Raw genomic sequence first — 14,776 nt, forward strand, 5'->3', positions numbered from 1 at the left:
CCACCCCCCGTCCCCTGAGCGCAGAGCCCCGTAGGCTGGAGCCTGGCCCGCATCTCCAGTGACTCAGCCTCTCCTGCTCCCTCTAGGTCAATGGTGTTGACCTCCGCAACGCCAGCCATGAGCAGGCTGCCATTGCCCTGAAGAACGCGGGTCAGACTGTCACGATCATCGCTCAGTATAAACCGGAAGGTATCGGGCCTGAAGCGCGCCCTCCCGTGGGCTCAGCTCTCTGTCTCCTCGGCTCCTGGCTTCAGCAGGGGGCGAGGGAGGGTGGCGGTAGTATGGGGCCCGAGCTCAGGAGCCTTCTTGTCCTTCCTCAGAGTACAGCCGGTTCGAGGCCAAGATCCACGACCTTCGGGAACAGCTCATGAACAGCAGCCTGGGCTCAGGGACTGCCTCCCTGCGAAGCAATCCCAAAAGGGGTTTCTACATCAGGTCGGACGCTTCCCGGGCTGGGCTCCAAGTCCTCCTGTGCCCCTCGTCCCCCAGCCAGCTTTCCCCCTCAGCCCTGCCGGCCCCCCCTCCCCCCACCCCTGCCGGCCGACACTCAGCTGGCGTTCCCGCACAGGTTAGCATTGTGAAGAGCTCCCTATGAGCCCTACTGCCACTAGCCCCGGTCACCCTGGCACCTCCCCTGGGACCCCCAGCTCTCCCCCAGTCTGGTAACTCAAAGGTTAATGCCTGGCAGAGCAGGGGGCCTCTCGGCTTTTGGAATATATTGCCGCAGCCTGCCCAGCCCCGTGGGATAAGGCAGTCTAGGGGAGGTGGACCACCGCTCTCTCCAGTCTGTCCCCATCTCGCCGGTGGCGTTTTGCTACCTTCTTGGGGCTCCTTCTCCCATTGGCTCCTCTTGCGCGTTCTCCGCAGGCATAGGCGCTGTGTCTGATGCTTTTTCCCTTCTCTCCCTTTGGGGGCCCGTCCACTCCCATGGCCGCACCTGCCACTCGCTCTGCAGATGTCTCTCAGAGCTGCCAGCTCTGGCCTGACCTCTTCCTCGAGGTCTAGACCTGCAGTTCTGGCCATCTGCTTTCTGGACGCGTCCATGGGGATGTCCCACATGCCCCAGACTGTGAGCTCACCTCTTCCTCCCGTGGCCTCGCGCTCTCTGTCCCACCCAGTCAGTGTTCTCTCTCCCTGAATGGCACCTCCATCCGCCCAGATGCCCGGCTCAGACCGGAGCCTCGTTTGGCCCTTTCCTCCCTGCAGGGTTCGGCTGGCTCCCAGGGCTGGTCCGTTCTGACTCCCAGGTGATGCCGGGCAATCCTGGGGTCCCTTCCCATCTTTCTAGCCCCAGTGCTCTCTGCTGTCTCTGCGGTCCTTCCTTCCCTTGTCCTGACCTCAGGGGTGGTGACTTACGGGAGGTTCATACTGCTGAGGGTAACCAGAGTTTGCAAAGAGTGATCTTTTTTTCCTTCCCTTACGAGTTCGAGTCCACGTTACCCCGTGACTGTGACTTGTGTGAATACTGCAACTGCTTTCTTGGGAGGGTGCCGTTCTAGATCTTACTCTAGAAATTGCACTGAATCCATAGCTTGTCTGATCCCTGACACAGTGTGGCCTGAATGACAGTCCATAGTTATGGTGATTATGAGTTTTGGTCGAGCTTTTGGTCCCCACACAGTTCTTGGGTTTCTCAGAATCCACGGCACCTGTGGGAGAGCCATCAGCGGCCGCGCTTGTCTGTAGACCCCGGGGCAGAGCCTCCAGGTTGGGCCTTGGGGGACGGGGTCCTCAGCAGGCTCTGACCCAGGGCCGCCTGCCCTCCAGGGCCCTGTTTGACTACGACAAGACCAAGGACTGTGGCTTCCTGAGCCAGGCCCTGAGCTTCCGCTTTGGGGACGTGCTGCACGTCATTGACGCCAGTGACGAGGAGTGGTGGCAGGCGCGGCGGGTCCACTCTGACAGCGAGACCGATGACATCGGCTTTATCCCCAGCAAACGGCGGTGAGCCCTCCTGCCCCAGGCACGGACGCTCGCAAGGCCCCCAGGCTGGGCAGCCGGTAGGGAGGACGTGGGTCTGCCCGCTGACTGCTCGGGAATCTGCCTGCTGGGCCTTCCCGGGCACCGTGGCTCACGTGAGCACTTCTGGCAAACGCCTCATTTAGGAGCACGGGGCCCAGGGGCTGCTGAGAGATGGGGTTCTCAGCTGGCCCGGGGTGAGGCCGTCGGGCTCCTCGTGGGCATTTCCCTACACGCCCCCCCACCATCCCTCCATGTATCCCACAGGGTTGAGCGACGGGAGTGGTCAAGGTTAAAGGCCAAGGTAGGTAGAGGAGGCCGTGAGCTTGGGTGGAAGAGCGGGGGCTCGTGGGGCTGGACTCTTGACCGATCGCGTGGCCTCTCTTTCTTCCTAGGATTGGGGCTCCAGCTCTGGATCACAGGGTACGTAGGGTCAGTTTGGGAAGACCTGAGGTGAGAGGGGCCCTGAGCCTCGCTCGAGTCCTCGGGACGGCAGCACAGGGCCCCGGGGCCCCCGCCTCAGACCCCCCTTGCCGACGCCCTGCCTCCCACTAGGTCGAGAAGACTCGGTTCTGAGCTACGAGACGGTGACACAGATGGAAGGTGAGGTCCGGCTGCGCGACCCGGCCCAGGCACCCCTGCTGCCCGCGCTGCCCCCCCGCTGATCCCGCGCTCTCTCCCCAGTCCACTACGCTCGCCCCATCATCATCCTCGGGCCCACCAAGGACCGCGCCAACGATGACCTCCTCTCCGAGTTCCCCGACAAGTTTGGATCCTGTGTTCCCCGTGAGTGCCGGGGCCTTGGAATGGGTGGGGGGGCCCAAGCGGTCACACAGGCAGAGCCGCTTCCAGGAGTTGGGATGCAGCTGGCCACAGAGGTTCTCAGAGAAGCGTGCTTCTCAGCCACCCTCATGCTCCTCGGTGACCTTTCCAGGCCGGGGACTCGGAGGAGCCGGGCTTGCTGAGGAAGTCTCCCCAGCTGCCCCCCTCCCTGAAGGACTGGCTGGGCACTCGGGGGGGGGGGTCGCTGTAGGCAGGGTTTAAGCTAGAGGGATGGCGGTTAGATCTTTGGGTGGTGGGGTGACTTCCTGGCAGATACGACACGGCCCAAGCGGGAGTATGAGATAGACGGCCGGGATTACCACTTCGTGTCGTCCCGGGAGAAAATGGAGAAGGACATCCAGGCGCACAAGTTCATTGAGGCCGGCCAGTACAACAGCCACCTGTATGGAACCAGCGTCCAGTCCGTGCGCGAGGTGGCCGAGCAGGTAGGAGCCGCGGCACCGCCCTCCTCCTCCCCTCCTCCCGCCGTGGCCTTCCTTCAGCTCTCTCTAACGCACTCTCTCTCTGTCTGTCTCTTCCCTGCTGGGTCTCCACTCCACTCCTCCGCTCCTCCACCTCCTGCTCCGCTTGGGCAACTCTGTCTGACCGCCTGCTCTCTGGGGCCCCGCTCCCCCTGCCTCCCTCCCTCCCTTGGTCCCTGACCCCAAACTCTGCTCTGCCATCTGTCCCCTCTCCTCCCCTGCCCTCCTCCTTGCCCCATTTCACCTCTCTTCCTGTGGCCTTGCCCTTGGTGCCTCGGCCTCCCCCCACTCGGTCCCTCCCTTCTGCCGGCTCCCCTTTGGCCCTCTCCCCTCGCCCCTCCCACTCCTCTGCCCCCACCTTCTCCCTGCTGCCCCCACCCTGCCCTCTCCCTCCATGGCTCCTTTCTCCATCTGCCTCTCCTCCCTCCCATCTGTCTCTCCTTGTTCCTTCCATCTGTCTGTCCTCTGTCCGTCCTCCCCTCCCTCCTCCCTCTATCCTACTTCCTTTCTTCTTTTCCTTTGCTTCTCGCGACTCCCCCCCTCCCCCCCCCTGCTCTGCCCCATCTTTTGGTTCCTCACACCTCCCTCCTTCGCCCCACTCCCTCCCTCCTGTGCTGACCCCTCCCTTGCCCTCCGTCTGCCCCTTGCCTTTTTCTCTCTGTCTTTCATTCTGTCTATCCATACCCTTCCTGCCTCAACTCTCTCTGTCCGTGTGTCTTTCGACATCCATGTCACTTCCCTTTCGGCCAACCCCCCGTTCCCCACCTTTCCGTGCACCGTGTCCTGTCCTGGCACCTGTGTCTGTCCTTTCCCGCCACCTGCTGGTCCGCCTCCGCCCACCCTGCCCGCCCCCAGGGGAAGCACTGCATCCTCGATGTCTCGGCCAATGCCGTGCGGCGGCTGCAGGCGGCCCACCTGCACCCTATCGCCATCTTCATCCGCCCCCGCTCCCTGGAGAATGTGCTGTGAGTATGGTCGCTGGGGGCTTCCCCTCTGCTCACCCGCACCTGTGGCTCTGGGCCTCAGAAGGCCTCTGTGTTGAACTGTCCCCTCAGAACCCTAGACAGCAGCTCCGGCAGCCCTTGAGGGAAATCTGCACCTAGAGCTGGAACCCAGAGGATACAGGGACTCCCAGGCCTCTTTCCTTTTCTCCTGACCCGGGCTAGGCAGGACTACAACTCCCAGCAACCCCTGGGGTACACACCTGCTAGGCTGAGCCAGGGCCTCGGGGCTGTCGGGAGTTAGGGTCTGAATCCCTTCACTGGGGCTGCCGGCTGGAAGGATGAGGCTCTGGAGAGGTCCCTGGAGTGGCCGCACCCGGCGGGGGTGGGTCATGGGGAGGGGGCCCGTCTGTGGCCCCAGAGGATATTGGGAACTGTATTTTTCGCTTCATGCTCCAGATAAGAAAATACTGGTTGCGACTTCACAGCCCTGGATGGAGGAGATGAAAGGTGGGGCAGGACCCATCCTCAGGTCTGTGTGTCTCTCACTCTCCACAGAGAGATTAATAAGCGGATCACAGAGGAGCAAGCCCGCAAAGCCTTCGACAGAGCCACCAAGCTGGAGCAGGAATTCACAGAGTGCTTCTCAGGTGAGGTGCACACGAGGCACCTTTGGCTCAGATTCAAAGAGGGACCCCCACTGGGTGGGCGGTTTACAGAGAGGTGTCCCCTTTGGGTGGGTGCAGCCCCGCGGCACGTGGATAGGAGAATTAGAAAGAGGTGCCCCTCTGGGCCTGACTCCCTGCTCCTCCCTACCCCCAGCCATCGTGGAGGGAGACAGCTTTGAGGAGATCTACCACAAGGTGAAGCGCGTCATCGAGGACCTCTCAGGCCCCTACATCTGGGTCCCAGCCCGAGAGAGACTCTGATTCCTGCCCTGGCTTGGCCTGGACTCGCCCCGCCTCCATCGCCCAGGCCCTTGGCCTGGACTGAATTGCCCACGCCCTTCGCACCTCCAGCCTCCCTCCCACCCCTTCTTATTTATTTCCTTTATAACTGGATCCAGCCCATTGGAGGGGGGACACTCCTCTGCATGTATTCCCCGCACCCCAGAACTGGACTCCTGAACCCCAGGAACCTGGGGTCTGGGGGGGGAGCCCTGGGCTCCTGAGCCCGAGCCCTAGCTCCTTAGGACCCCTCGCCCCTGCCCGCCCCCAACGCACACACAGACCCACCAGGGGCCACCTGCCTTCCCCCATCTTCTCCCACACACATCGCGGAAGTCAGGGCCCCCCTCAAGGAGCACCCCGCTGCAGGGATGCAGGGCTACAGGCCTCCGCGCTCTCCCGAGGCAGGGTCAGGGGTCATCCCTGCCCGCATCATAACTCCCCCTGTCCCTTGATTTCTCATTTATTTTTTTCCATTTTTTTTCTTCTCAAAGGTGGTTTTTGGGGGGATAAGCAGGGGGACTCCACTGTGAGCCCCCTGCTTTCTACATGCCCCCTACCTTTTTTCTTTGCCGGTTTGCATGAGTGGAAGGTCTAACTGTGGCTTTTTTTTTTTTTTTTTTTTTTTTTCCTCTGGGATTTTTTTTTTGGGGGAATGGGGAGGGACGGGTCTAGGGAGTGGGAATGTGGGGGAGGGCAGGGTTGGGGGTAGGGTGTCCGGGAGCCAGGGGAAGACTGGAAATGCTGCCGCCTTCTGCAATTTATTTATTTTTTCTTTTGAGAGAGTGAAAGGAAGAGACAGATACTTGAAACCTGGTGTGTGGCCTGGTTATTTGGGCCCCGGGTGAGGGGGGAGACCGGGTGGGAGCATAGGGATGGGTCTGGTAAGGTCAGATCCTTCTTTTCGCCCCCCTGCACCCCCCACCCCACAGGACAGAGTGGCCTGAAAGGGGCCTTGGAGGAACCTGCAAATCAAGGCTGCAGAGTCGATAGTGAAGAATGGGCCTGGGGGTGGGGTGGGGTGGGGCTGGAGCTCGGTCCAAGGTCACTGACAGACCCAGAAAGAGGACTTACAAATGTAGCCCAGCCCTGACCACTCCCCTGGGCTGTCTCTGTCCTGTCGGGCAGTACAGTGGTCTCTAAAGAAAATAGTGAGGACGCTTCGTTCGTGTTCACGGAGCCGTGGACAGAGCTGGGCTCTGGCAGTGACCTTCAGAGAGGTTTGCCGATAAGAAATGCTGTGTGAATATTCATTGGATTTCTTTATGTCTGCCCCATCTCTATAGGAAATATTTGAAGCAGTTTTGCAAATAATAAGGGTAGGAAAATAGAACATGATACCAAAGGTAAAAATAGGAGACACAGATGTATTAGCTATGATGGTAAATATGATTTCTGAGTTTCCTGGTAGGGCAAAAGGGAAATGGTCCATTACATACGTACATACATACATATACAGGTATGTTGTGTATGTTATGAAGGAGAAAAACTTCTGGCTCTTTTAGGGAGTCAGGTTTTCCTGGGCCCTAAATCCTAACTGAAGTTTCTCAGATGCTGCTCTGTAGATAATCGTTCTCAGCTTCCCTTCTGCCACTGTTCATATGCTTGACAGGCTCCCCTCACACCAGCCTCAGCTGCAGCATAGATGAGCCATTGCTGGCACCAGCTGGGGGATCCCACCTACCCCTTTCTCTCTCTCATTCAGGGACCCCAGGGAGGAAGGCTGAGGTGGGATGGTTAAGTCCTGAACAGTGCAAAAGGGCAATTTTGTAGCCACCCCTGCCAAGGTTGAGAGTTGGATGGAAAAGACCAACCCCCAGGGGCAGCGTTGGGGGGCAGGGTTGGGGGGTGCTGCCCTGGCCTGACCAGATCCAAGGCTAGAGGTGGAGATCCCCAGAGGTGTGGCCCTTAAAGCAGGGGTCCTCTCTGGATCGCCCTGCTGGTTTTTGAGCAGCACTCAATCCAGCAGAGGCCAGTCCTGGGGATGGGGCTGGTGCGGGGGGCGGGGGGGGGGGAAACGTCCCAGGTGATTCTGATGTCTTGCTGGATGGAGAAGCACCGCCTTTTCCAATAACCCTTCTTTTAGCTTGATTCTGCGTAGGAGCAAATGGTTTGAGGCTGTGCTCACATTCTCTGCCACCGGCTGAAGGGAGAAAGCTGTGAGCTGAGGAAGGTGTGTGCAGGTAACCCGTCTGCATCTAAGGGGTTAAGGAGAGTTCACTGAGAAGGGGTAAAATCCCCTAGTTCTGCATGCGTTATGTTTTAGGTTACAACACTAATACACGTACCTTACAAAACTGCAAATAAATATAGAAATACGCGTGGTTAAAAGCAAGTTCCTTCCCCATCTCATTCCACATACTCCTCAGAGGGAAGCATGTTAGCAGTTTGGGATGTATTCTTCCAAATCTATAAAGAGCTCTTTCCTGTTCCTTTAAGGAGACCACGTGTGCTCGAGTGGTAGGCGCGCTGGGTTCCCACACAGACTGGAGTTCAAAGCCTGATCCTCTTTTTTTTTTTTTTTTACAGGCTCCCCTCACACCAGCCTCAGCTGCAGCATAGATGAGCCATTGCTGGCACCAGCTGGGGGATCCCACCTACCCCTTTCTCTCTCTCATTCAGGGACCCCAGGGAGGAAGGCTGAGGTGGGATGGTTAAGTCCTGAACAGTGCAAAAGGGCAATTTTGTAGCCACCCCTGCCAAGGTTGAGAGTTGGATGGAAAAGACCAACCCCCAGGGGCAGCGTTGGGGGGCAGGGTTGGGGGGTGCTGCCCTGGCCTGACCAGATCCAAGGCTAGAGGTGGAGATCCCCAGAGGTGTGGCCCTTAAAGCAGGGGTCCTCTCTGGATCGCCCTGCTGGTTTTTGAGCAGCACTCAATCCAGCAGAGGCCAGTCCTGGGGATGGGGCTGGTGCGGGGGGCGGGGGGGGGGGTGTCTGCCTTTCAGGAAACGTCCCAGGTGATTCTGATGTCTTGCTGGATGGAGAAGCACCGCCTTTTCCAATAACCCTTCTTTTAGCTTGATTCTGCGTAGGAGCAAATGGTTTGAGGCTGTGCTCACATTCTCTGCCACCGGCTGAAGGGAGAAAGCTGTGAGCTGAGGAAGGTGTGTGCAGGTAACCCGTCTGCATCTAAGGGGTTAAGGAGAGTTCACTGAGAAGGGGTAAAATCCCCTAGTTCTGCATGCGTTATGTTTTAGGTTACAACACTAATACACGTACCTTACAAAACTGCAAATAAATATAGAAATACGCGTGGTTAAAAGCAAGTTCCTTCCCCATCTCATTCCACATACTCCTCAGAGGGAAGCATGTTAGCAGTTTGGGATGTATTCTTCCAAATCTATAAAGAGCTCTTTCCTGTTCCTTTAAGGAGACCACGTGTGCTCGAGTGGTAGGCGCGCTGGGTTCCCACACAGACTGGAGTTCAAAGCCTGATCCTCTTTTTTTTTTTTTTTCCCGCTTTTATTTATTTTTAAATTTATTATTATTTTTAAAAAGCCTGGCTGCTCCTCTTCACCCCCCTCTACTTTTTTCAACAAATACTAATTTGGATCTTCCTTGGTGCCAGGCAGTGTTTGAAATGCTGGGAACACAGTGTCCCGGCCCTCAGGGAACTTGGGGGGGGTCTACCCAGTGGGGACAGAGAGTAGTAGCAAGTAAAGGAATGCAGGGAATTTAAGATAATGATGGTGCTATTGAGGAAAGAAAGTGACCACTGGGTGTGTGTCCTTGCTAGTTTAGAGGGTGGTCAGGGAGGCTTCTTCTTGGAGCGACATTTGAGTTGAGGCTTGAACTGTGATGAAGCATGGGGTGGGGGGGGTTTTTTTTTCCCGCTTTTATTTATTTTTAAATTTATTATTATTTTTAAAAAGCCTGGCTGCTCCTCTTCACCCCCCTCTACTTTTTTCAACAAATACTAATTTGGATCTTCCTTGGTGCCAGGCAGTGTTTGAAATGCTGGGAACACAGTGTCCCGGCCCTCAGGGAACTTGGGGGGGGGGTCTACCCAGTGGGGACAGAGAGTAGTAGCAAGTAAAGGAATGCAGGGAATTTAAGATAATGATGGTGCTATTGAGGAAAGAAAGTGACCACTGGGTGTGTGTCCTTGCTAGTTTAGAGGGTGGTCAGGGAGGCTTCTTCTTGGAGCGACATTTGAGTTGAGGCTTGAACTGTGATGAAGCATGGGGTGGGGGGTGGTGTCAGGTAGAGAGAGGATGCAAAGTAGGAGGAAGTTTGTCATGCTGGTGGACAGAAAGAGGTCACAGAGTGGAGCAGGGTCAGGGGAGGGAGATAAGTAGGATATGGGTCAGAGGAGTCAGCAAGGCCTGAGGCCTTCACGTGGATTTTATAAACGCCAGGAAAAGTCCTGCAGGAGGGCTGTAAGAGGGCAGCGGCTGGCTGCCGTGGGTCCTGGTGAAGGAGGTATGGGGCAGTAGAGAGCCAGGGAGGAGGTGGTCGTGAGGTCAAGATGAGAGGCGTGGTGTCACTGCAACTGGCCAAAGAGCTTAACTCCTCTGACCCTGTTTCCCTGGCTGTGAAATGGGAATAGTAACTACTTTGTTGGATTCTTGTGAGAAATAAAGGGAAAAAACACGTAAAGCCGTTGGCGCACTGCCTGGCACACGTTAGAATGTGGCAATGGTAATTGCTCTTGGCCTCTTGATCTGTTCTCTGTTACTGGGTAAACTTGAAAGTTAAATAAAACTTGGAAACCTTTGGAGTTTTACAATTTTCTAAAATTTTCACCCTCTAAAAGTAGGAAAGAGGAGGAGAGAGGGTCTTGGGTCACAGGATCCTGGCTGTCCCAGCACAAAAGACAGTGGGGTTGGGGAGGACGGAGCCAGGACAGGGAGCGCCTATGGGAGATGGGGCGCTGCGGCCCCTCCACACGGGCGAGTTCTCTCCCAGCCCCAGGGAGGGGATGTAGAAGCTCCTGGGTGGGTTTATCAGTTCACATCTGAAACTTGTGTGCAGTGGCTGTCTCCCCCTTCCTGCTCAGAGCCCCCTCTTTCTCTGCCGCTTCTCCTGGCGCTAAGCCCTCCAGCCCTAGTGCAGCCCCCTAACCTCCCCTGTCTCATCTCCACCCAAGCCCAAGTCAGCCTCGGCTAGATTTGGGGAACCACAGGTCACCCTCTTTGGAAAGTCAGCACAGAGCCTTCTCTACGCCCCTTCTGCCCATTTGTCGTCACCTCTTCTGCTGGGTCTGCTGGGTACATGACCCTGCAGCCCACAGGGTGCTGAGAGGCACGAGGTGGAATCCCAACCCTCTGGGTCTGGGGCCCACTCCAAACACGAGGTCAAAAGCGCTCTGAGAGAGAAGTGTGAGCAGGTGTGGGCTCAGGACGCAGGTCTCCTCCATAGAAGGGGAGGGCGCTGTCTTAACTCAGACAACACCCCAGGGCCCCAGTTCTGCCCCGGGAAAGTTGCTCACCACCCTCTGGGATCTGGGGAGAGACCTCCTCTGCTATCCTGACCCAGCCTTCCCCCTTTCCCCTCGTGCAGAGGCCCTGGAGGTAACTCAACTCTTGGCTGTGCTGCTAGTGATAATAATAAGAATAAAAATAGGTAGCATGCACAGAGCACTTGGTACGTGCCAGGCACTGTTCTAAGGGCTTTCCACTCATTATCTTATTTAACCTTGACATAACTCTGAGATGGGCATTAAACCCACTTTCTAGATAAGGTGAACTCAGATCTGTCTGATAGCAGCCTTTAGGTTCTTTCTGCTTCTCTAGTTTTCCACCCCCTTGACATCCTCCTTGGGGGCCTCTGGCCGTCGGCATCCTTCCTTCTCAGCGTCCACATGCCCCCTCTCCCCACCAGGCCCCTCTCCGTCCCCCAACTGCCCAGGCCCCGCCTCCACCTGCTAGAAAAGCACTTCCCTCTTCCTGACTCACCCCGATAGGAGGTCCAGACCCCTTTCTCCTTGACCATCTTTAATCTGGCACTTGGGGTCCCCAGAGCTGGCCCTGAAGGTCACCCCCACTACCTGGGGCTCTTTCTTCTGCTTCCCCCACAGCGGGGGACTCTGTCCTGGGCTGCTTTCTTTCCACTGTGGCCTCATCACAGGGCAGCACCCAAGACCCTGCCTTCAGTGTAACCAGAAATCTCTGTGGTCTCCAGGAGCCTTCTGGACCCTGGTCGGGTGCACTGCTGTCCTTGCCCCCATCCCCCGCTTCGCTCTGTGTTCAGCAGCCACCAGGTCAGCTCCATTCTTCTGCAACGTTCTGCCCCTGTGACCTTCCCCCTCTGGCCTCAAGCCTCACACTTTCTTACCGAGACCAACTCAGCAGCCTCCTGACAGAGCTCCCTGCCTCTCAGGGACCCACCTTTGACCCAGCACCCACCCCGAGGCCAGGCCATTGTTCAGCTTACAGCTCTGACCTCACCACTGCCCTGCCTGCAACTCTTCATGGGCCCCTATAGTCAGTCTTTAACTTGGCTGTTCAGGTGCCAACATCAGTACAGTGTTTTTGGTTGTGTGTCCCCGGTGCATATTTACTCATCTAATAATTCTATACATCTTGTGGCAGCCAGCCTTCAAGATGGCCCCTGATTATTCTCACCCCCTGGTATCCACACTCTTGTGTGGTTCCCTTCCACACTGGGGAGCCCCTAGGATGCTGTGGAGATGATGGAGTGTTACTTCTGAGGCTAGGTCATAAAAGAAATTGCAGCCTCTACCTTGTGCTCTCCGATCATTTGCTCTGGGGGAAGCCAGCTGCCATGTTGCAAGGACACTCAAGCAGCCCTGTGGAGGGGCCCATGTGGTGAGGAGCTGAGACCTCCTGCCAACAGCCAGCACTAACTTGCCAGTCTTGTGAGTGAGTCACCTTGGAAGCTGATCCTCCAGTCTCAGTCAAGTCTTCAAATGACTGTAGCATGGATATACATCCTGACTGCACTCTCATGAGAGACTCTGAGCCAGAACTAACCCGCTAAGCTGCACCCAGATTCCTGACCCTCAGAAACTGAGTGAGATGATAAACATTCCTCATTTTAAATTGCTCAGTTTTGGAGTGACCATTTTACAGCAATAGATCACTAACACACATTTACCACTGTACAAGTCTATTATGTACATGATAAAACACATCCCCAAGTAGAAATCTAAAGAAAAGGGATAAAAATATATATAAAGTGTTTTGTTTTGTTTCTTTGTTTTGTTTTTTTTTGCCACGCCACACGGCCTGAGGGACTTTAGTTCCCCACCAGGGATTGAACCCGGGCCCTCAGCAGTGAAAGCCCAGAGTCCTAACCACTGGACCGCCAGGGGATTCCCTAAATAAAGTTCTAATGTTTTCTTGCCACACCCTCTTTTTTTTTTTTTTTTTTTCCCCCACAGTGCTTGGGTTTTATTTAACATCACTTCCGTGACCAAGAGCCAGCTTGGAATCCACAGTCAGGACGGAGCCACATGGGCCACAGCGCACCAGGACCGCATCCTCCCAGCCTGCCCTGCACTCACAGGTTTTAGAGCCCTCGTAAAATGAGCTCCTATAAGCAGCTGCTTCTTGTGGAAACTCAGACGCGGGTGGGTGGGTCAGGGTGGGTGGGTCAGGGTGGGCTCCTAATTGCTGGTCTTTTGTTTCAGTCTAAGCTTGTTCCAAATCCTCTCCAGGGCCACTTTTCCCATGAAGAAGGTGATGGCAAAATTACGCTTGTACCAGTCCCTGTTACAATACATGTGCTTCCGAAAATTTTTACTTAAAAATTCCTTGTAAAAGTCAGCCATGTCTTCTGCATTCAGTGTTGCTTTTTGACTGGATTCAGCTCTCAGTTCCAGGCCTTTGGCTTCTAGTCTTGAGTCAATGAATTCTTCTTTTTCCTAAAAGAAGACAGCTATCAGAACTCCCTTTCTTCGTCTTTTTGTTTTTCCTTGGCTAGGACACAGCTCTCAGTGCTCTGGAGAAGTCTGGATGTGGATTTCCTGAGAAGTGGCCCGTCTCAAAGCCTTTAGAAAAGTCAAATGCTGGTTTGCCCGGAACTGTTGGTTCCGTTCTTGTGTTTCTTGTCTTAATTCTCTTAACTTTTGTTCCAATGGTGATTCATTTTCAGGGATGTAAAAGCGAACAGGCTGAAGGTTTGAATATTTACCTGGGGGTCCTATCCAATCATGGCAAGGTTTTCCTGGAGGGCAGAATCTTGAGACCTGCTAGTGTTGGAGGGTTTCCTGCAGAGGGGGCGATGGCTGTGGCTCACCGTGGGGACAAGGACACTGGCAGCAGAAGTTCTGGGAAGCACTGCTTGGCGTGAGCCCTCCAGAGTCCTCCTCTTGCCACCCTCTTAATGGATGATCTTGTGATCCCTCTGGGGCGCACGTCCCCACAGTTTGGAGACCTCTGTGCTTCTGAACGACATTCAAGATGCCTCAGCCCGAGATTGAAGGCCCTCCTCAGGGTGGCCCAAGCTACAACTCTGGACATTTCTCCCCCTCTTTCCAGGGTCACTTGCTTATTACAGCTGATAAAAATCCTTCCTGTTCTTTCAGGCCAGCGGCACAGACCTCCCCTAGGGAGTCTGGTGGTGGGATTCCCAGGTTTGGAGCCCGGCCTCTCTGAATTGCTCTCTGCTTGCGCTCCATACCCCAAGGTGAAGTGTACTCAGAGGGGACAGCGTCGCTTTGCATGAAGAGGCAGAGTTCTAAAAGTGGCCCCCAAGAGTCCATACTGTCCTCCCCAGCACCTGAGGACATGCTGAGATATCTCTCTCACAATTGTTATGTTATAGGCAGTGACCCTTACCTATGGCCATACACATTGTACAGGGGGCTGGCTTGTAAATCAGCACCCCGTGTATCGTGTCGTTTGTCTGGCTTTCTTCATAGTGTCTTATCACCTCTGACTCCTGTTCTCAAGTTGTTGTGTATGTCATGTACACAGCGGACCTTAGGACAGGAAGATTCTCCAGGTGGGCCTAATCTAATCCCAGGAGCCCCTTTGAAAGCACAGGGGGGAGTCAGAGAGATCTGCATCTTGAGGAAGATTCCAGGCACTGTTGCTGACTTTGCAGATGGAGGGGCCATGCGATGAGGAAGGCAGGTGGCCTCGAGGAACAGAGGGTGGCCCCCAGACGACAGCCAGCAAGGAGATGGGGACCTCAGTCCTACGGCTGCAAGAAACTGGATTCTGTCAGCAACCTGAAGGAGCTTGGGAGCAGATTCTTCTTCTCCTTTGCCTCCAAAAACGAAGACAGTCCTGCCAGCACCTTAATCTCAGCTTTGTCAGACCCTGAGCAGAGAAGCCAGCTTGGACTTCTGCCCTACGGAGCTATGAGCTAATAAATGGGTGTCATTTCAAGCCACTAAGTTTGGGGTGCATTGTTACTCTGCAGTAGAAAATGAATACACGAGTCTATGTCCCTGAAGACCTTGCATAATTCAAGGTATATATTCTTTTCTGTTTTTTGTTTTCTGGCCTCGCTGCGCAGCTTGTGGGTTCCCTGACCAGGGATTGAACCCAGGACCCCTGCTGTGGAAGTGCGGAGTCCTAACCACTGGACCGCCAGGGAAATCCCAAGGTATATATTCTTTTTTTTTTTTTTTTTTGCGGTACGCGGGCCTCTCACTGCTGCGGCCTCTCCCGCCGCGGAGCGCAGGCCCCGGACGCGCAGGCCCAGCGGCCA

General features: G+C 55.6%; 1 protein-coding gene across 3 annotated transcripts in view; it reads left to right on the top strand.

Moving 5' to 3' along the window:
• Positions 1-5,750, top strand: part of DLG4 (discs large MAGUK scaffold protein 4) — an 11,077-nt gene extending 5,327 nt beyond the window's left edge. For 2 of the 3 annotated variants that reach the window (XM_028499394.2, XM_028499395.2), the window contains exons 8-18: positions 87-189; positions 321-435; positions 1,768-1,944; positions 2,227-2,263; positions 2,355-2,382; positions 2,515-2,562; positions 2,644-2,745; positions 3,055-3,227; positions 4,119-4,228; positions 4,763-4,854; positions 5,027-5,750. In XM_028499394.2, the coding sequence (XP_028355195.1) occupies positions 87-189; positions 321-435; positions 1,768-1,944; positions 2,227-2,263; positions 2,355-2,382; positions 2,515-2,562; positions 2,644-2,745; positions 3,055-3,227; positions 4,119-4,228; positions 4,763-4,854; positions 5,027-5,133 (1,092 nt within the window). In that variant the 3' untranslated portion in view covers positions 5,134-5,750. Of the gene's footprint in view, positions 1-86; positions 190-320; positions 436-1,767; positions 1,945-2,226; positions 2,264-2,354; positions 2,383-2,514; positions 2,563-2,643; positions 2,746-3,054; positions 3,228-4,118; positions 4,229-4,762; positions 4,855-5,026 lie in introns of those variants that run through there. The other variant, XM_028499393.1, reaches the window with a different exon arrangement.
• Positions 5,751-14,776: the final 9,026 nt, after the last annotated feature.

The sequence above is a fragment of the Physeter macrocephalus genome, chromosome 14, assembly GCF_002837175.3.
Source record: "Physeter macrocephalus isolate SW-GA chromosome 14, ASM283717v5, whole genome shotgun sequence".
Classification (NCBI taxonomy): Eukaryota; Metazoa; Chordata; class Mammalia; order Artiodactyla; family Physeteridae; genus Physeter; species Physeter macrocephalus.